Source organism: Acanthisitta chloris, unplaced genomic scaffold, assembly GCF_000695815.1.
Source record: "Acanthisitta chloris isolate BGI_N310 unplaced genomic scaffold, ASM69581v1 scaffold42831, whole genome shotgun sequence".
In the NCBI taxonomy this organism is placed as follows: domain Eukaryota; kingdom Metazoa; phylum Chordata; class Aves; order Passeriformes; family Acanthisittidae; genus Acanthisitta; species Acanthisitta chloris.
Genome location: NW_008656178.1, coordinates 18259 through 40658, shown reverse-complemented (window position 1 = coordinate 40658; position 22400 = coordinate 18259). Strand labels below are relative to the sequence as shown.

The following is a 22400-nucleotide window of genomic DNA, read 5'->3' as shown; positions in this document are numbered from 1 at the left end:
AAACTACTGCTCATTTTTCTGTCTTCCTGGTCCTTCCAACTAGAGAATGTACATGATGAATAACAAATTTGAGATTTTTGCATTATCACATTTTTCTGTAAGAATGGATGATCTGCCTTTATATTCTGCAGGCAAGAAGAGAACTTGTATAGGGATATTCTCTTGCCTCATGAAGAGCCACATCATGCAGATGGCTGTAAATTGAACCTCATTTTTCAAAGAGGTTGTCATAACTGTTTTTAACTCAAGCAAAAGAAAAAAGGGAGGGGGTTGGTTTTTTTGGTTTTTTTCCCCCCAAGGACTGATATTTAATGTTGCCCCACTGCTTACAGGGTTATAGCCATAGGCTAACATCTTGATTTGATGCTGTGAAAGAGTTAAGTTTTGTGAGAAGATATACCTCAGTTGAGAGTATCTTCCCACTTTGCAATAATACTTGATGTTCTTTTTAGGTATGTGAACTTGATATCATCTTCAATTTTGAAAAAGCCTATTTCATTCTGGATGAGTTCCTTTTAGGAGGGGAAGTTCAGGAAACTTCCAAGAAAAATGTTCTTAAAGCCATTGAGCAGGCAGATCTTTTACAGGAGGTAAGCAAATTCACCTTCTCTGGCCAATGTGTCAGCATGGTAGGCTGTGACTCAAAAAATCTTCTGTTTCTCTAAACTTCTAGAATGTACTTTTTAGCATGCTTAGCATGTAGTTTCTAGTTAGTTGTCATAATTGTGCAATAGGATGATGTTACCTGCTCTTTTCATATTATTTTGGCATGTGTCTGTTGTAACCTACTGTGATTTTGTGTTTTGTTAGTAAGTGCAAGTGGCTGTTTTATGTGTCTACCTAATTATTATAGTTCATGCTGCTTTAACTTAGTTTTGTTCATGTGTCTTTCACTTCTTCTTTTTGTTAATTAACCATTAGTTTTTTGTCATACCTGATGCATGTTCACTTCTTTACTGTTTCATTGCTGAAATCCAGAAGGTAGACTCTCTTCTTTGAAACTCACTCAGGTATAGTTCTTGCTAGTTCTTCGAGCTGCTTTTCTGCTGTAGGTTGCTTACTCTGCAATATTTCAAAGTTGACAAAGCAGTGATAGTAGTGCCATAGAAACATACAGAATAAAGTATAGTAGCATTGTTTTCTCACTTTGAATGCTTTTGTTATTTATTACTACTGTTGAAGAAAGATTACATGTCTGCCATGTTTTTTAAAAACATGTGATGTGAAGGGGTTCAACGGTATAGAAAAACAGTATAATTTCCCCATGTTTCTCCATCCTATGCTGGTTGATTTGGGTTTATTTTGTTTTGATTATTTTTTTTTCCTCTTACTGAGTTGTAGGCAGTGTTAAGGCCCTTGAATGTCTAAATGGAAGTCACAAAATTCTGGAGTACTGGGGGAATCATCAGTCTTGAGTGCAAACGAGTGGAATATAGGGTTTCACAGAGATGATGCACCATAGTTTTTTTAAATGTACTGAGGTTCACTGCTCAGATTTTATATAGATGTAAGTTACTGTATTTTTTCCCCCCTGTGAACCTTCAATTTGTTGTTTTGTCCTGTGAGTTTATTGCATAATTCTCTTATAAGCATTCTGTGTTTCACTTGGTACTCTTTTTTGTTGTTGGATGTAGTATTAATAGGATGGGGAAACACAATGTTCTTTTCCCTTGTAGCTGTGTTTGTAATCCTTTTAGACTAAGGGCAGATCCATTGCACGTTGAAGTTCTATGTCAACAGCTTGTTAATGTCATGAACAAGGCCAGTCACTACATACAAATTTGCTACCCTGTTTTCCTAGAAAGGAAATAAATACATTTACTTCTTGTATTCTGGTTCAATTTTTGTCATGCCCTTCTTTAGTCTTAGAAGGAATTGTCTTAACCAGAAGTCATGTTGCAGTTTACAAAGAGGGGAGAAAAATAATCTGCTTATTCTTTTCAAACCTTTTGCTCTTTTCTGTATGAAAACAGATCTAACAGATTTGTTATATATTCCAATCCGTCTCGTGCAAATGCAGTTAATTATATGTAAAATAGAATTGCGGTATTTTTTCTCATTCTTACTGATTTTTGAATTTTTTCTTCACCATTTTCTTCGGGCTTTTCTAAAGCAAAAATGCATTCTACTTATAGGAATTAATTACTGATTTTTCTTGCCAAACTTCTAGCATTCATGTTTTACAGAGCCTATAATTTCATATTAATATAATTTAAAGTTTAAAAATTTTATGCAAAACAAAAGTATCACTTTCTCAATGTGAGATTTTTCCCTTGCTGTGATAGCTTTACTCTGATTATCCTTCCTTTCCCCATCTCTAGGAGATTTTTCTGTTGTCAAGGTTTATTAAATCATTGGAATGTAACAGTTTATCACAGCACCACTCTAGTCTTATGTTGGTTGAACTTTTGTTTTTCATTCTTAGTTATAGGATATTGACTTTTGATCAAATATAAAACTACTTCATAAATCTGTTTTTTAGTTTATAGATGCCCTAAAGGTCTGGGTTCATATTTAAATTGAGCTTCCAATAAATTTGGACTCTTCCTGCAGAAGTTTGTTTTTGTATCAGCTGCTGCTATGTGCATGCTGAGTTTGATGAAGAGGGTTGTTAAAAATAATAGTTTGTCACAACTGGTGACTGTTTAGTGCTTTCAGTTAATATCTGCTTCCCAGAATACCTCAAAAATACCAGAATGAAATGTGCTTTGATTCCAAAGGCAAAACACATTTCTAGCAGTTTTGTCACATGTTTGTTTTTGACCATGTCAGGTCTTAATTATGTGCAACAAGGTGACTTTTATTTGGCCCTGAATACTCATCTTGCCAAATATGTATATTAATCAGTGTTGAATACACAACATTATTAATTAGTAATGCTGCTACATTAATGTATGAAGCACCTTAAAGATGAAGAGCTGTACAGAATACTAACACAGAGGAAAATCATCACAAATGCATTGTGTGATGTATAAAGGAAATATGCAGAGGCACACATCGCTGAGTAGTGAATTAGTTATTATAACCTTACTTACTTGTATGCTCTGTGGTGGTTTTCCAGGATGTGCTTCTGTGTCTAAGCACCTACTTCAGTTTGTCATACTATAGCACTAACTGCTAGAGTTTCTGCTATTGAAACATACTAACTTTGTAAGCCTTTCCCACCTTCACTTTCTAGTTAGGTCTTTAATAATGTGCCAAGTTTAAATACTCATTCCCTCCCCCCTGCCCTGTTACCACCTGGTAACTTACCAGCTGTCGGTTGTCAGCACTGGCAGTGGCACCCATACTGATGGTAGTAAAAACTAATTGCTCCAGTGACTCCATACTTAGAAATCTAGTGTTAAAAATACTTGTGTTCAAAAGAATCCTGTTACAGGTCTTGGATAATTTTATATCTTGTTTGCTACAGAAATTTTAAATACCTAACTAGTGATTACAAAGGCATGATTGCTGAAAAGTTGCTTTTTTGCTTGTGTGAACAGCTCAGTTATGTTGAGAGAAGAAAATTGGCAGATGCAGTATGTTGTTGCATGAGTTCACATCTATACATGTGATGTGTGGAACAGCTGAAAGATAACCCTGAGCATGATTTTGTGGTACTTCATTTTTTTAATGCATGAAACTCCCAGCAATAGATGTTCCATGCAAAAGAGAGGATTTGATTTATTTCTCTCAAATGTCTAATTGCTGTGGTTTTATTTGATGGTTTGAGTAATTCAGTATGGTGCTTTGAAGTTCACGATCATTTTACTGTGCCAAAATGCTAAAATCAAGGAGAGGATAATTCTAATACCTAAAACAAGCAGTTATATCTATCTATATGTATATATTTATATCTATCTGTCTAAAAGCAAATCTATACAGACTCACTCATCTTGATTTGAAGTAGAAGAAAGTTCCTAAACATTGGCTTTGAGTGAAAATTCTTTTTTTCATCATACTATGTAATTTTTATAGAAGTATTTTGGACATTATCCCCATTTAGTCCACCCCTATTCTTTTGTAGGGTGTTTATCTATTGTTTTAGTAGTTGATTGAAGAACATTGAAATACTTGTAAATATATATTTTTTAAGAGAGAACTCAATACAAAGTCCTGTGGATCTGTCAACAAATCACACTTGTTTGTTTCCATCACTATTTTAGCAATGATTAAAAATCTAAAAGCTATGTGAATGTTTTTGTTAAGCTCTTGCAGTGTAGCCTCAGGTAGTATTTACTAGTCCTTCTGCATGAAGAATAGGAGATACATCATCAATTAACCTTATTTTCTTTGCTATTTCAAGCCCTTTCAAGCATCCTATTCCCAGAAGGGTTCTTACATTGTTAATGTTGGCTGACTTGTGCTAGATGCTTAGGGTTGCTGTGTGGATTTAAGCTTTTGGTTTTAGAATAAGCATCTTTGGAAATGAAAATTTTCTTGGAGATGAAATATGCTGATTAGAAACTATAGGTTTCAGGGTATGCATAATAGTAGGTGCTAGGTTGCCCTTGAGATGTGACAAAATAAAGGGATGTTGGCATTAGCAGTGGCAAAAAAAAATATCCCTGATACTTCAGCCTGCAGTGTAAGGGATTTTGTCCCTTTGTAAGCACTGCTTTCTTACTAGTTGCCTGAGAACCTTACCATAATTAATGCAATTAATTCAGTCTTCACTTAATGTTAGCTCTTAAATATAGACTGTTGGAATAGACTGCCTCCCTAAGTTGGCAGTGGCATTATTTGACTTGGCTATACCTGTATTCTTCTTTCGTATTCTGAAACATGAATGCATAATAGAGTGTTTATTGAAATGGAGATCTGGCTGCCTTGATTGCTGTCTGCTCCTCATGTTGCATGTGTGACTTGTTTCAAGTAGTCAGTGTAGTTGGTCAGTTTGTCACTGCAGTTGTTAAGACATGTGTTTGATTTTAGGCACAAATAATGATCTACAATTACATTTTAGGAGATCTACATGGGAACCTATGACTGTTACCATGAATGAGAAGGGGATATGTTGTTCATTGTTTAAGGATGAGGAAATAGCTATGACCTTGTGGATGTGGAATCCCTCCCTACTCAGAAGATTAAGTTGTGGTAGTGTTTTGATAGCTGAGGCTTTTGTAAAATGCATTTTGGAGTTCAGTCTCTCAAGGATGTTGGATATATAGCAGGAAAGAGGTTATAATGCTGTTAGATTGTTTGCCACCCTCCATGATACTCAAAAAGTCATGTCAGTCAGGTGAAATCCCAGGTGGCTGGGAAAAAAGGGTAGAAAGGAGGACCCTGGGAACTACTGTCTTGTCAGCCTCAGCTCTGTGCCTGAGAAGGTCATGGAACAGACTAAGGCACATGGAGGACAGGGAGGTGATTTGGGACAGCCAGCATGGTTTCACCAAGAGGAAGCCCTGCCTGACCAACCTGGTGGCTTTCTGTGATGGAGTGACTCCATGAGTGGGCAGGGGAAGGGCTACAGATGCCATCTATCAGGACTTCTGTAAGGCCTTGGGCACAGTCCTCCCCAACATCCTTCTGTCTAAATTGATGAGAGATGGATTTGGTGAGTGAACTGTTAGGTGGATAAGGAAGTGATTGGATAATTGCATCCAGAGGATAGTGGTCAACGGCTTAGAGGCTCAAGGGTGGTGTTCCTCAGGGGTCTCTAATGGGACCAGCATTATTTAATGCCTTCAGCAATGACATAGGCAGTGAAATTCATTGCACCTCAGCAGATTTGCAGGTGACACCAAGCTGAGTGGTGTGGTTGACACTCCTGGAGGACAGGATGCCATCTAGAGGGCCCTGGACAAGCTCTCTGGTCCATGGGAACCTCATGGTTCAACAAGACCAAGTGCAAGGTGCTACACCTGGGTCAGGGCAACCCCAAGTATCAATCCAGGCTAGGGAATGGACATATCAAGGGCAGCCCTGCCAAGAAGGACATGGGGGTGCTGGTGGATGAGAAGCTGCACATGATCTAACAATGTGTACTCACAGCCCAGAAAGCCAGTTGTGTCCTGGGCTGCATCAAAAGCAGCACGGCCAGCAGGTCAAGGGAGATGATTCTGCCTCTCTGCTCCACCCTCATGAGACCCACCTGGAGTGCTGCATCCAGCTCTTAGGAACAAACCTCTAAAGACAACTTATTGTAAATTTAATAGTCACAGACAGCTCTGTAAACCTTCATATCAGAGGTGTTTCTAATAGATATTTTTGAACTGTCCTCCTTGCACTGTTGGGTAGGCTTTCCTGCAAATACTTGCCAGGTGTTTAAAGCAATAGGAATTGGTCCAGAAAATCAATAGAAGAACTTGCATCTGTTTCCCCAAAGTAGGAATGGGGGGAGGGGAAATTAACTTTTCCAAATTTAAATGTTGTCTGGAAAAAGTGGCATTGAGTATCCAGGAAGTTATTGTATCATACATAAACCCCTTGCCATTCTCAAACTGCCTTTTTTTGTTTCCTGGTACTTTGAATATTTTGCTGGTTTGTATGAAAGGCTCTTGATTCGTTTTGGACAGATGCAGTTCAAAATCTTAATGTTTTTTGTGAAGTTTCTTGCTTTTTGGATGTGCCATGACATTTAGAATCTACCATAAATTTGCAGGCTGTGATTTCTAAATGCTTTAGTTGTCTTTCCAGAAACATGTTGTCAGATCTTAATCTAACCTTGTCTTTATGAACTGAAAATGATAGAAAGCAGTCCACTTTTCACCTGAGCAGCTCTTCTTCAGACTTTGAAAATATCATGTGTCTCCATAATGTTCTCCTTTTCCAGACTGTTTTGTTCAGTGTGTGTGTGTAACATGTGAGAGATCCTATGGTATTAGAGAAATCAAATGCTGATTAAAAGTTCTTAAGATTGAACAAGCTGTGAAGAAAAAAGTCTTTGTTTCTTCTATTTAACACAATAAGTGTTAAATATGCATCCAGTGAACTTTGAAGGATTAGAGAGTTTCAATTATAAGTAAGACACATAAGCATAAGTGAAGTCCTTGCTGTTTGATAACTATTCAGTACCCTCTGCTGTGAATTCCAATACTGGTCAACAACATGCACTTCACAAAACTATGAAGTTGATCATTCATTGGTATAAGCAATTCTTGTAGAACTGTGGAGGGTTTCTTAACAGTGCAACCAACTCTTCATAGATTATAGTTCTGTTAAGGGTGTATTTATTATCTATACACTGAACTGATAGATTCTTCTCCAGAGATAATCTTCTGTCATTGTTAGTAGCAGCACCATGTCAGGGTGATAGAGTGAAAATCTTAGCACTGCTGCATATGCCACAGCTGTTTTGAGGAGTCTAGTCACGTGCTTTTGGTCAATAAACAGTAAATTCAATGAACAATTGCAGATGACTGCTTGACAGTAAGGAGTATCTTATCTTCAAAATTAGGTGCTCTTTCTGAATGGACACATTAATCTGCATTTTAATAGAACATGTTCCTACAGAATGCTGAAAAGAGCAGTGTTAATGTTTGGATCTTGAGATTGTGAGGAGAAAATTCCTTTTTTACTTTGGTGTCTGAGATGATGTGTCATCTTGCAGTGTTGCTACCCTTTCCTAGAATTTTCACTACCTGTGAAGATGGTTTTTAGAGTGCCAGAGAATATTAGGTGAAAAGAATATGAATGCCCCCAGGAGGTAGCCTGTTGTGTTTGGTTTTTAGATTCTCATTTCTTTGTGGTCTTATCTGTGTGTTGTACAGATGACGGGCACATTGCTGGTATGTGTTTTGGGACTTTTATTTATTATTTTTAAGGATAAGCTGGTTTTTGTTGCCAAGCTGTCTAGCAACAGTAGTAGTTCTGGTGATAGATATCAAAATACAATAAAAGCTTATATATTAAACACTGAATATTTGATATTAAAAAGGAGAAAAAAGTTTGTTCACAGTTCTTTGAGAAATCTGTTTGACTAACTGATGGATTAAAGTGAAAATGTTCAACTTTTTGCACCAAGTATTACTACTTGAAAATGACTGCTCAGCAAGTAACAACAGTGACTTAATAATAAATATGATTTTGTAGCTCTTGAATTAAATTGTTTAAATTGCTTCAGGGATGGTGGGTAGAAAGGTTGAATGAAACTCATTTCTCTTCATGGAACAAGTCTTACTTTGATATTAATGTTAGTAATAATACTGTGTGACAGTTAATCACTGAATTAAATATATGTAAATTTGCTAGCTCCTATTCTATTATGCTCTCAATCTGTTAAAATAATGCACAACTGATCTTAAGTTCTCTTGAAAAAAATCTTTGAAGTAATACTCCTTCAAGCACAGGTAAAGCTTTCTAAACGACTCTATACAACTTACTCTTTTAAGGTACCAATATCCTTTATCTTGTTAAGAAATAAAAAATAAACTAAAGAGGGTTTTTTAATGCATCTACTTGGAGTCTTTGAACAGATGTTTTTTACTCATGCATTTGTTTCCTTTTTTAACAGTGGACTTTAAGATCTAATAAAACTGTGTTAACTTAAAGAGTAACAATAGCTGAAACACATTTGAGTGAAATAACTGAATTTAGTTTTGTATATAGTTTAGAATATTTCTAAGTCTTATTTTGAATGGGAATAAGCTGTACATGATTGGGTGGATCTTGGGTTTTTTCTTGTTTGTTTTTTTCAATTTAGTAGTCGGTATTACATTTTCACTGCTGCTTGATTTTGTATTTATAGAGCCAGAATGAAGACTGGGGAGGTTTGTCTGAGGATATCTTATGATTAAGAGCAATCTAAGGCATTAGCCCTTTTGACCCCCATCTAAATGATTGGTAACTACCAAGTTTACCATTTTGGTGGCATGGATTAAATGGGTGCTATGCAAAGACTGCTGCACGTGTAATTAAGTCCTTGCAAGGGCAAACAGAAAATGGGTGATGGGCTTAACTTTCTGCAACACTTGCATGATGGTCTTTGAAGAGTGCTTTGAGTGTTTCCTTTTATTTTCCTTTTACATACTAACCGCATCAACTTGAAGTGTCTGACTTCTACTGGCTTTCTTTGGTGTTGATAATTAAGTGGGATAATGCAAGTTAGAGAAATGGATACCCAAACTAATAACTAAACAGATGTTTGGCTTTGTTTACTTACAACCAACCCATGTAAACATATATTTACTGGAAAATGAGCTGTTTATATCTGCTGTGCAAAGAAAATGTGCCCTCAAAAGACTGGGTGCTGCTGCAATTGACTGTGTATCAAGTGCCAGATGCTGCATGACAGAACTAAGCTTATTTGCATATATAGTGCATTGCAACATATTTTTGTCCAAAGCATAAGTGGAATACATTGTGGCAGTCCTACTAATAAAGGTAAGATTTTATTTTGCATAAGGCAAAAAAACACACATGAAAATGATTTGCTGGAGAAAACTTAATTATTCTGCTGCTTATTTGATATGATGATAAGCAAGTAGTTCAGTAAACAAATTGGCTTTTGTAATGTGGAACTGTGCTAATGGAGCTCATTGTTATATGCAGCTTTAGAAATATGAGGATTTAGTTTCCAGATAAAAGAAAATAATTATAGTAGACAAAAATATTTGTAACATTCAAAATTAAATTCACTGTTGGTGTGTGGGTATTTTTACCATTCAAGAGTTTCCTGGTATATGATACAGCCATTGATCTGTGCTAATAACCTGCTTGTGTATTAGACCTTTAGAATTAGGGCAGCCAACAAGTCATTTGTTGAAAACAGAATTTTTTTATGAGCTTGGACATATTCTAAAACAACTTTAAGAAAAACCTAAATGCTCAAGCTTGACACTTTCCACATTTTTCCCCCGTGTTTATTGCTTTTTCTCTCCTCGTCATGATAACAAGTTGATGTATGAAGAGTGTGATTCTCATGGTGAGGTTAGTATTAATACTGTAACTGTAAAATTTTCCTTGTGATTAAAACTTGAAGAAGTATCTATATTTTTTTAGAACCTATGCTAAACATAGAGCTATTACTGAGAAGTCTTAAACTTTTGTTGTTGTTGTTGTCATCTTAGATGGCTATAAAGTCCAATTCTGGCACATATAAGCTCAGGCTTAGAGAATTCTGTGTGACTTCAGCTTACTTTCTTACAGTATGTCCCTGATGAATGTTATGGATGGGCACAGTTTTAGTTGAAGAAACCTGCTTTGTCCTCATTAAATTAAACACAGTGGCATCATCTGAAGCTGCTTCTTGGCCTGTACTGTTCCCTGAAAGGAGTGAAGGAATAGTCACTGTGTAGAGAGCATAATTTACAAGGTTGTCATGACTTCTCAGTGTATGGAGAAATGGATGTGGTGTCTGCTGGGGTGAGTGGAGAGGGACAGATAGATGTTACATATAATAAGAGATGGGGGACAGTTTGCCTGCAGGAAGAAACTGCAGCTTGTATATAGGAATGAAGATCAGCTGTGTTAAGAAAGATCTGAGGTAAAGAAGATTGTCTTCAGGCAAGGGGAGGAGTTTGACTCATAGCTTTGGTGCTTGGATTAACCTGATTTTTAACTAATAGGTTATACAACTTCAAATTACTTAATCCTTATGACACTGAGCCATAAACAAGCACTGAATGAGTAGAATTTGGGGGTTTTTGAGGGTTGTTTTAGAGAGGTTTGCTTGTAAACTAGGGTGTTAATTTCTACATGTGCTGTACAGCAATTATACTAAACCACATTCATAAGCAGTTGGTTCCATACAGATTTCAGTGAGATTTAAGGTAAGCCTTGTATGATGTAATATATATGTGAAAAACCTAAGTGGTATACAGTTAGACAGGATCAAATCTTTCTGTTATACATTCCAACTTCTACTGTGTAGAACTTATGCTTTCTGTTGAAAGCAGTTATCAGGTAGTAAAGTCATGGTCTTGAGTCAGGGTGCTGTTCCCTCACCACCCAAAACTCTGCTGGCAGTGACTCTTGCTAAGAAGGCTGATCCATTCCTACTACCACCTTTGTGATGGCACTTGTGTTGATCCACTGGTTCCTAGTTTGTTAGCTACAACCTGGGCATATGCAGGGGAGCATGAGTCAAGTGCCAGGAGGAAGAAAGCAGTGGCATTGAGAAGGGAAGTGAAAAGCAGCTGCTTTTGCTGAGCTAGGACTTTTGAAAAACTAATAGTGTAACTTAAATTACATCCTGTTTTTAAAAATTCTCTGTATCGAAGTGTTTAAAAAAGCCAGTGTTCCACATGTATCTTGTCTTGACTCATGTCTGCTGTGAACTTCCAAGTCAGCATAGGCAAGTTCTAATTTCCCTGTCTTATGCTGCACCCCTGCTGTTGGCCTGAGTCACAGGAGTGTAGCAAGGAGCTTCAGTAGCAGTATTGACTTAGGGAGTTTTCAGCTTTCCCTCTTCCCTTTGTGCCAGAAAAACTATTTATATGACCCTTCTAGAACTGGATTTCAGATCCATTTAAACTGATCCAATTTAAATTGCTCATTTCTAAAAACATAGTCAGCAGCTTTTCTTTTCCCTGTTTACAGCTTGTGCCTGCAAACATTTGTCCAAACAGTTAGAAGACTGCAAAGTGCTGCAGGAAGGAAGGGGAGTGCTTAAATGCCATTGCCATGGAAGCTGAATGATATTGGACGTGACAGGGCTTGTTCCAGCAGTATATTCTGGTCAGCCCCCAAAGATACAGCCCTGCAGTCTAAGAAATGCTTCCTTAAGCAGAGGGGAATAAGTAATGCAAACCTGTATCTGCAGTGCTGGAGGAAAGCATTAATGAACCCTTCTGTGCGTAGTTTGGCAGTTGGCCAGGCACTGTGGGATTATCTGATAGGGAACTCAGTGAGTTTTAATAATTTTGGCTTTAACTTCACAATACAAAGTATTCAGCTCTAGTATGTGCTTAAAGCATTCTTGTTTTTGTGGAGGTGAAGTGGAGCCTCCGGTGGCTTGTCAGAACCATCCTTCCCCTTAAAGGTTGGGCTGTCAGCAGGATTGGCAGGTATAAAGCTGTGCCCCCCGGAGCGATTATCACCTCTGATCCGCAGATCAGAATAGCAGCTGGGCAGCAGGAAGCACTCACTATTATCCAGTTACAGTACACGAAGTCTCGACTGATATTTTTACCTCTGTTTTGAGAGGGAGGCAGGCAGGTCACTGCTGAGCTAAGGGACGAACAGTCATTCCCTTCTGCTCTGGGCTATTGAGCTGATGTTTTACAGCCAAAGTGCATACACTAGGATGTTTTGCTGAATCACACTTGCATGACAGCTGTTGCTGTCTCAGACTCTAGTTGAGAATTGTGTTGACAAATTTGCACCGATCTGGAAGATTTTTTAATTTTGTTTTCTCTGTATAGGAAGCTGCAGACAAGATCTTGACTTGGAATTGGCATTGATATAGTATTGTTCTTTGTTTTTGAAGGGCATCATAGTTAATACTTGTCTTTGAAGATGTTCAAGACATCATGGGTGTTTCTAGGTGCTCTGAGAAAACACTTTGCTCTCCTTTGAAAGTAAAATAGAATTTTCCCAATCATTCCCCATCCCTGGAAGTATTCAAGGCTAGCCTGGGTGGGGCACAGCAACCTGGTCTTCTGGAACATGTCCCTCTCCACGGCAGGAAAGTTGGAACTAGGTGGTCTAAAAGATCCTTTCCAACTCAAACCCTTCTATCTAATTAGAGTTTCTGAATAGTTAGCTAGCCAAAGATTAGGATACAGATACTCCTGTTTTGAAATCCTTGAAAATAGCAACAATTTCCTAAAGCAGCTTTTCATTTCCTAATAAAGATTCAGGAGGTGAGTGTAAAAGTAATTGCTTCTGAAGCATTGCTAAAGAAGTGCTTGTTAAATGTTAATCTCTTCCTACTGTAAGAACTTCATGTTTCTAAAGAGAAACTTTCATCCCCCCTGATTTCCCCGTAGCCTGTTTCTGTAGAATTCTTCCCAAGCTTCTGTACACTCCATGGTCCCACAACTTGTCTGTTGTTCTAGGTAGGGTTTTGTTAGGTGCTGGGAGGAGAGGAAAAAGCCAAGTCTTTATCAAAGGGTAGCATTGCAATTTTTGCCTGCAGTTTAACATGACTTTGCCTTACTAGGCTTTTTGCTGGTTTTGCTGGGAAAGAAGTTAAAACAATAACCTAAGCAAACCTTCCCTGAAAAAGAAGTCATGCCAAGTATTCCTGAAGTCTGTCACTGCTGTGAGGTGTTAGTAAAATGGCAGCTCTGCAAAACATTGAACTTGAGACAGTTTGCTGTAGCCATAAATAATTTCTTGTCTCTCTCTTGCCTGAGGAAATAGACTGTTTTCTTGTTCACTACAGAAATAGAATACCTAAAATTACAGCAAGAAAATAATTTCAAAGTAGGTGTTAGGCAAATTTTCCAGTGGCAATGACAATGTAGCATTTAATGTGCCTGGGGCACATTAAAAAGGCATCACTGGATGCCTTTAACAGAACAAATAACCCTCAGGAAAGTTACAGGTAGACTGTTTGGGGGACTGGATTAAATGAAGTTCCTTGTAATTTTAGTTTGGTTATGATTTTTAATTAGATTGGGTCATAACAAAGTTGGCTGAGAAAATGGCACTTGGATTCAGCTAGCTAAATAGTTTTGTTTACTCAAATCAACTCTACCATTTTTCTAATTTAAAATTCTCTAATGACTCAGGCTGACAATATCAGAGTATTATTAGCTCTTTAAAATGAGTTGTAAACACAGATGTCAGTTTGAAAAAGAGGAATTCTGGTAACTTTAAAACATTGTGGAATTGCAATGTGCAGCTTTTCTTGTAGAGCTATCACTGCTTTGGCAAAACTAGTATCTTAGACCTATAGTCAGATAAATGGTTTACCTCCACATATTTTAATGTGATTATTTTTCAGAGAATATTTTGTGTTAGTTTGCCATTGTATTGTGCTGTAAGGATACCATTGCCTCTTGCCTAGCTGCTAGATCAACTCATTTATAAACTCATTAGTCCTAGACTATTATCTCAGACAACTTCTGAGCCTGTGAAGCATGTCCCTGAGGTCTGCAGAGTCCCACAAAAGGAAGGCAAGGTAGTATAGATACTGATTGTGGAATTTGATATCTGTCCCTTCCCCAGATTGTCTTTTCTGGTATTCAGGCCAGCAGGACAACTACTCTGGAGACAGTGTAGTAGGGAACACAGTGAAGAAAACCAAACTCATAGCTGGAGCTTGTGTAGTTCTTTGATGACAAACAATTTGTCAAAGCTTTGTTTTCATTTTGGTTGTTTTGTGAGGCTGCCCACAGTGCCAGGCCCTCTGCATGGGGTGGTCTGGGATGCCCTTAATGGGGTACAGAAGTCTTCCTGAAACTTCAGTGTTTTCCTTCTCAATATTGCTGTGTTAGCACTTCATACCTCTTCTTATCTTGCATTTAATCCTTTAGTTTCACCTCTACAATGTCAGTTTATTGCTAGTCTAGTTGCAGGTGGTGTTTACATGTTCTGTAAACTAAAAAGCCTTCAGGAGCAAAATAACCACTTTCTTCCAATTGTTATCTGCAAATCTGTCTTGCTTGATCAGAAAATAAGTTTCTGTCAAGATGAGGCACTAATCCCGTAACAGTAATTTGAGTCAATCATCGAATTTTTATACTGGGATTTTCACATCAAAGACAGCTAATTCCTCAAGTTATAAACCATTGAAAATATGAACAGGGTGTGGAATACCCCAGGGCTGTGTGGGAGAGTAGAAGTTTGGAAAGTACTGAAAGATTACAAGTGGATAATCATGAAATGAACACTCCTATGTCCCAATTAGCTGATACCAGTTCTGTAAAAGGGAATGTGGTCAGTGTTTCCAGGCCAAAGATTGTGCTAATGAATGTGCACAGCCTGGAATAATCTTTGAACACAACAACAGTGGATTGTAATCAGACTCATAAGACTGCTGGAAAATGAGCTGCTCTCCTTCTTTCTGTCCAGAAAGCTAATGTAAAATTAGGGAGAAATCTGTTACAAGATTTGGCAGGCATTTCAGTGAAGACACCAGCTTTGATGGCTCCAGGTTTCCAGGGGTGAAACACTGGAAGACAGGGTTTTTTTTCAAGGAGGAGGAGAATCAGTCACATGTGTGCATGTTTTCCAAGTAAAAAATGGGCATTTTAGATTGTTACAATATGCCAGTTTTTCAGTTGTCTTCATGAAACTGTACCATCCCAGCAGTGTAATTAAGGTAGGAGTTTTCCACAAGGACCTCTCTGGGAATGTTTTGTCTGTGGATGCTCCATACTTTCCTCTTTTTAGTCAAAACTCCTACTCCTTGGGGCTAATACTGTACACTACCATCATGCAATGCCTTTGCCAGTTAGGAATATGCCTCAGCATTTTGTTTTTAATGTAAGCTGATACTTTTGGCTTACACAGTGTAAGAAGTTTTAAGAGTTAAAATTCACATTGGTAATTCTGTTATATACAAGATTCCTTTGAATTCTACAAAAATCACAGCCGATTTCATAGAATTTATTTGCAGCTGTCACTGAGTTATATATATGCTATTATTTTGTGAACTGCTGCATTTGTGGTTAACTTGGTCAGAATAATTCAAACTACTGTGGAAAAATCTTCAAATTACTGATACTGAAAAGCTGTATAAATACTGTAAAAGCTTCTAGGATATTTAGCTGTGCTCTTTTGTAATTTGAGGTTAGAGTTTAAAAATATGCAAGCTTGATCATGGGAATAATCTGAGATGGCACAGAGGAGATTGTTAGGTTGAGAAGTCATGGGAACTTTCTCAGTTCTGTTCTAAGACTTCTGTAATTCTGGGGGCTGGGATACTAAAATAGACTGAAGATTGTAATTGGTACACAGCAAAAGATGACAACTGATATGCAGGTCGTTGAATTATGTGTTCTTTTGTTTTCATCCCATTAGACATCCCAAAAGATGTGTAATGGGTATATGTGGGATGATACTCCTAAATTGCTATTAATCTATTTAAAAAGTCCTCATCTGTCTTCAGGGCTCTGATTTTAATACAGAAAATTGAGTGTTGTTTGCTTTCTAGCATATTGCATACTACTGTTCATGCTAATCATACAAGAGTGTATGGAGTTCAGCAGCAGCATTTGAAAGCAAAGAAAACTTTGCCTGCTGAGAGACATATCAGACACCTCTCAGCTTTTAAACAAACACTTTCTATAAAAAGTAATTTTTGTCACAAGTAATGCTGCTGCAGTGCTGCCCTGGCACAGTGCTGCTCATAGCCACTTTCTAGAGCTGTGATACCTCCAGGTGTGTGTGCAGTAGAGCAGATGTGGTAGGTGATATCAGAAGGTCACTTAGTCTAGTACCTGTCCCTGAGAGAAGCCAACAGTCAGTGTCTACTGTAGAGACAGGAATGGTGCCAGCAGACAGGGTGGTCTGTCTCTGGAGCTGTGTTTTGGCTTCAAGCATTTTTTTGGCTGAGAAGAAACTCTGAGCTTATGTAATACAGTAACTATGATGTGAAGTTGTTCTGTGTGTTGTTGGACCCAGCATGCAGGTATGGGGGGAAAATGATGGTTCTCCCCACCACCATCCCTCACCCCCTGAAAATCTAGAGTAGTCAAAAATACAGGATAGTATTTTTGCACTAAATGTCCTTTTAATGTCAGAGATACAATAGTGAGATAATATTTTGTTTTCTTGCATATCTGTCCACCTTTCTATTATGTATAAGAATATGTACATTTCTTTTGTAGCCACGTCATGAATACTTTAATGTACCAGTGTACTAAATGGCTTCATTCATCATGCATGCAGCATTTCAGAGGAGATAGACCTGTGACTTACTCATGACAGAACATTATCATCAGCTTGCTGAATCCAGTCATCTTGAGTCTTATAGAATGCCACAACCATTCTCTGCTGTTGTACTTTCCTCTTCCCCCTCTGTTTTACAGTGTTGTCTCTTCACATGTCTCATTTCAACAAAACTTGTGCTTGTTGGCATATGGTTTAACTTTTTTTTATTGTGTGTAAGCTTGAAGTCTTATGCTTAAAAATTCTGTAGCATTTTCTGAGCTAAACATCTAAATACTGCAGCACCTATACTGTAACATTACCTGACCTGTGTTTATCTTTCAAATAGGTTGTGGTGGTATTTAAACATGCTCTTAGAGCCTGTAGATGGAAGTTGAAGTTAATACTTACAGAGAAACTAGTGAAAGAGTAGTATCATGTGAAATGTGTATACACACAAGTATTAAATGATGTTACACACAATTCTATGCAGACTGTGCAGCTTAATTAAAGATGCACATACCAATATCCTTTTCTGAGACTGGCACATTAGTGTGACTTACAAAGAGGAGGAAGGCAGAATTGATCAGGTCAAAGATAATTCCTTAGGTAAATCTAAAGCTAGAACATTTGTATTAAATGTTCAAAACACTTAATGAGTAGTTGAATGGTTGCTGCCACTGAAGGAGAGAACACGTTCATTGCTTTACAAATGAATCATAGAATCATTAAGGTTGGAAAAGACCTCTAAGGTCATTGAGTCCAACCATTAATGGTTAGGGTTGGAAAGATTTAAGTCCTTCAATAGTATACTTGAAATGTCTTCTCCAATTGGCATTTCCAGTTTTAAGTGCAGGCTGCCTTGTGTATGTGAGAACTGCCACGAGGGTGAATGGAAGTGCATTTGGTTAAAAAGTGGGCAGAGTGAGAGGGCATGGATTGCATCCTCTGTCTGTAACCTAAACCCACTGCTCTTCTTGAAAATTTTTTAAATGTAATTGTCAAGGAGGTAGTTCCTGAGATTAACCACAAACAGCTAGTTCCACACACTATATGTGGTAATGCACTACCTTCCAAATGCTAAACTGACACAAAAATGGGAGATTTAGGGGATTAGACAAAAGATTTGGATTGGATTTGCAGCATTCTGAAATCTTAGACAACAAGATCATAGGAGTGGTTTTCCATTTCCAAGTTTGCCTTTTTTTCTGTAAGCCATTAACAATGTGTTTGGATGTCTGGTTAATGCTGCTTTAGCCTGCATTATTTCATGCCTGTTGGCTTAAAATGCTGTGCATTGAGCTGTAATGAGATGCTGTTTTCCTTGTTATCTGTATACAGCTGCTTGCTTCTAAATGACTAGGTAATGAATTAGCTTTTCTGGCATGTTTGAAATAAAGTATTGCATGCACTTTTGTCTCATGTGAATGACTTTTTTCCTCATCTGTGTTCTGATATTTCAAATTTGCATTGTTTGCCTTGGGTGATTCTGAGCTGCAGGTAGTGTATAATTCTGCAGAATGCTTTCCATAACAATTGGATAAAATGTTTGACACTTACTAAAATAATGTGAACAAGACATAATATAATTCATTATATTTGTTTCTTAGAAGTCGTAATTGATAAAATTATTCCTCTAGCAAAACACATTAGCCTTTAGGTGTTCCTTGAGATCATGTTGTTGATGTACACATAAGACATGTCTGCCTCAAGGTTACTGCTGTAGTGTTAAAAAAATTAAAATCTTACCCAGTTTTATGGGTGAGGTATCTGTGGACAAGTAGCCAATGTCCTTGAAACAGGTTCCTTTAAGTTGTTAGCCAGTGACCTTGATTTACTCAAAGAAATTTAGCCTTTAAGTGTATACCTGCTGAAAATCACCTACAACTCTGGATTGGCAATGGGGGCAGCAATACTACACTGCCCTAAAGAGAGAAGAGCAGTGCACTGTGTTTCTTCAGTGGGATCAAGCAACTTTGTGAATATCCTGTGTCACCCCTGAGTAACTCAGTGTCCACTGCCATCTAATCAATTCAAAACTCAAAAGTGAATTTATTGCAAACATTTCAAAGACCCTGAAATGCTGGAGAAGTTACATTCTGTTGGAATACTCGAGTTCTGTTGCCACAGTTGGTTAAGAATGTAGGATTTTTGGGCTAAAAAGCCTTGAGTTGGTGGCTAGGGGAGACACTTGTGTTCCAAAATGAATGCAACAAAGTCATCTAGGAATATAATACAACAGGTTATATTTAAAATGCTACACAGCCATTTCTTCAAATCAGTGTCTCCTTTGGGGGGATTTGTGTTAAAATACACATCTAAATCTTTAATCCTCCCATCCTGCCTGGCTTTATCAGGGTCACTCCAGTTCTAAGAATATTTAAATATTGCATCAGTAAGGAAAAAAACCCACAGCACCGTTACATCTTTAATGCTAAACAAGTATCTTGTTTCCAGATTTAACTTGGCTTTTTCTTGCAATTTCTTATTTGCTGCTGGATTTTGGAAGGCATCTCAAAGTGCCAGAGGTAGCTTATTCCAAGCTCTGACTTTGAAATGAAGTTGCCTTTAAAGTATCATAGGTTGTTCCATCACTGCGGAATCACCTTATACATGAGCTGAATGAGGACAGTAAACTTGATTTTGTGCTACATAGTCAAGGTTGATAGAGACAATGTTATGATGTTATTTTCAAGATTTGAGGTGTTTAATTATGTATTTTGCTGACAATTTTTTTCTAATAAATATTCAGAAAGCAGTTGAAAAATAATTTGTTGGCTGCCTTAACTGTTATCTGCCCTTTTTTCTGCTGCATGACATGTCTTGTTTTAGGATGCTAAAGTAAGTTTATTCATATTCTTAATACTAAAGCTGTTCATGTTTCCATAAGGACACAGTATCCCTTTTTATTTCCTATGACATTGTTAATAATTATGGAAAAGGTGAGCCCAATGTTTCTAGTTAAGCTGCTCTTTCTATTCAGATGCTATGGAAATAATGAATACAAAACTGAGTATAATCCTTTGGAATTTGGTATTAAACAACTCGCTCTGAATGTAAACAAAGCCTTTTAAGATTAGAATTAACCTAAAACTTTATGCCTGGTGTGGAATAATAAGATTCCTGTCTTAAAAATTCTTCCATGTCTGAAAGGGGTTGATTTATTTGACACCAGGCACACCAAGGGACCTTGACCTGGTTTGCTGAACTGAGCATGGGATCACTGTGCAAAACCCTAGACTTGTTACAAGGAGCTGAAGGGATACTGTATCTTAGTTGCATCAGTAGTTTAATTCATCCATATATTCATTCTTCTAACAGATTTTTGAGACCCATGAAACAATTTACCACAAAAATCACTGACTCCATTGCAAGATGCTTCCCCCATCCCTCCCCAGTTCCCCTCTCTGTTACTGGGTTGTGATTTGTTTCCTGCTGGTCCATCTGAATTGTTTTGTTTTTATTATGCTTAAGGGCAATAAACCTACCAGCTATTCCTGTGAACCATGGCAATCTAATTAACAGCATCTGTGAGAAGTGCAGCTAATACCATGTTTGCAAACTGCAGTACTTATGTTTTCGTGTCTTTCAGCTTTTCTTTTTTAATTCAGCATCTTCCATACTAACTCATGTACAGAGCTGCTCAGTAGAAACACAGGGTTCATTTACTACTGTCTCACATTTTCCCTCCCTAGGAAGCAGAGACCCCACGTAGTGTACTTGAAGAAATTGGATTGACATAAATCTTCACTTCAGCTGATGACATCTCAGTGTTCCATACTGTAAATGTTCACTGCCTTCATTGTAATGTTTAGCTAATGGTGTAAGATGCTGTTTGTCAGTATTACTGTTTTGCTAAGCTGCTTCATTCAGGCCTACAAGAAAAAGACTTCTTTTTGAAAAGGGAACAAGAAACCTAAGTTCAAAATTTATAAATGAAAGGGAATTAGATTTAAATTGACTCAGTGTCTCCCTTCATTGCATTTGTAGGAAAATTGCATTTGACTTCAGTAAGTGTACTGTTTTTTTATAAGCAAATTTGACTTCAGGAAATAAATGTATTATTATGATATAGCATATCTAAATGAAAAGAAACTACATAGACATCTCCAACTATGAAATGTTATGGTGTAGAAATTGTGTTTATGCAACCAAAGAATTTGTTCATCTACATTTTAGTCACCACTTGTGATAATTCTGCTTATTTCAGTTGTTGCATAAAGATCAGAAATATCTGTTTACTACTGAATTTGTCATTATACCAAAGAATCCTGCCAGGATCTGCATATCAAACTGGTAAAAACTGTTAAGGCTTTTTGCAAGAAAACTGCAAACTGATCAACTCACTAGCCATGAAGGTGTATTTCAGTGTAGCTACCTTGAGCAAAACTGTGCAAGTTACTATTCAAAAAAGGGAATGCATGTCAAAAAAATCCAAACCAAATCAGGAAACTATTTTTAGGTCTGATATTAGCTTGCTCTGATCATGAACACAAGACAGGAGTTTGGCTTTTTGACTGTACAGAGATGTGCATCATGAAAATTGAATACTGTCAGAGATGGGAAAGAAGGAGCTTTTCAAAAGGGACTTTTTATTCTCTTTCAAAGTCTACTATTAATTTGTATTTATTGGTGTTTTATAGTTATGCATTAATGGGTGTATAGGTACCTTTAGGAAAAACCCCACACTAAGTGTCAGTGTCATTTTAACTGCTTTTCTTGATGTACACCTTAAACATGTAACACCTCCTTTACTAACTCCATGATGTACAGGTGAACCAACTCATTTGCAGTGAGAGCTCTTAAATATTAGATTTATATAGTATATTCACTGCAAATCATGTGAACTGATATCCAGGAATACTTGGGACACTTTGAGCAGACTTTGGGTAGTTATGACTTAAACCTATTGGACTTAAGGAGATTTGATTCATGTATGGGTTTGGGTTTTGAGGAGGTAGTGCCACACTTGGGGGTAGCCAAGCTCTGCCACGTGTCAGCATGGTCCCCATGAAGGTGGGATGGATTGTCCCTTCCCCTCCCCAGTAGCCTCACTCTAGGAGTCAACATTTGGGTTGTTTGCCAGAGTAATGCCATATTTTCACAAAACTTAGCTCTGGCAGTGCTGCTGGCAGCTGGAGAGCTGTGCTGGGGGCTCCATGGGACCATGGCTGAGTGACACCCACTAGGAAAGACGCACATTGCCTCTTCCAAGGCCCTTGATCCAGATCCCAGCACAAATGCTTGTGGCAGCAGAAATGCTGCCACAGGGCAGGGCTAGGGGTGGTGTCTGTAAACTCAAGGCATTAGAATTTGTCAGTTTAAGCCTGTCTAGGATTTACACATAGAGAGATCCCAGAGTGCCAGAGACTGCTTTTGTCCCAGGACATCTCCCCAGTGCACAGGGATAGATGAAGGTAGAGTGGTAGCAGAATGACTGTGTATGAGATTGAAGTGATAAAATTACTTTAAGTCAAACCAGAAACAATTTTATATGTATTAAACATGTTTTTAAAGTTTACACCTGTCACTTGTATGTGCTTGGCTGGATTAAGCTTTGTTGTGATTGTGACAAACTGTTTGACCTCTGTCTGTCACATTGGTTTAGTTGTAATAAATGTCCATTTTTACACCACTGCTGTGTGTTTATGTGTAATTAGTGCTGATGTTCACAGAGGAAAGAAGAGGCTACTCAGTGCTAGCTTAAAAAA

General features: G+C 37.6%; 1 protein-coding gene across 3 annotated transcripts in view; it reads left to right on the top strand.

Annotated features, from left to right (window-relative positions):
- AP1S2 (adaptor-related protein complex 1, sigma 2 subunit) overlaps positions 1–20646 on the top strand; it is a 28264-nt gene extending 7618 nt beyond the window's left edge. The window contains exons 3-4 of one of the 3 annotated variants that reach the window (XM_009084190.1): positions 453–590; positions 20385–20646. In XM_009084190.1, coding sequence (XP_009082438.1) covers positions 453–590; positions 20385–20432 — 186 coding nt within the window. In that variant the 3' untranslated portion in view covers positions 20433–20646. Of the gene's footprint in view, positions 1–452; positions 591–8674; positions 8869–16649; positions 17292–20384 lie in introns of those variants that run through there. The other 2 variants (XM_009084192.1, XM_009084191.1) reach the window with 2 other exon arrangements.
- Positions 20647–22400: the final 1754 nt, after the last annotated feature.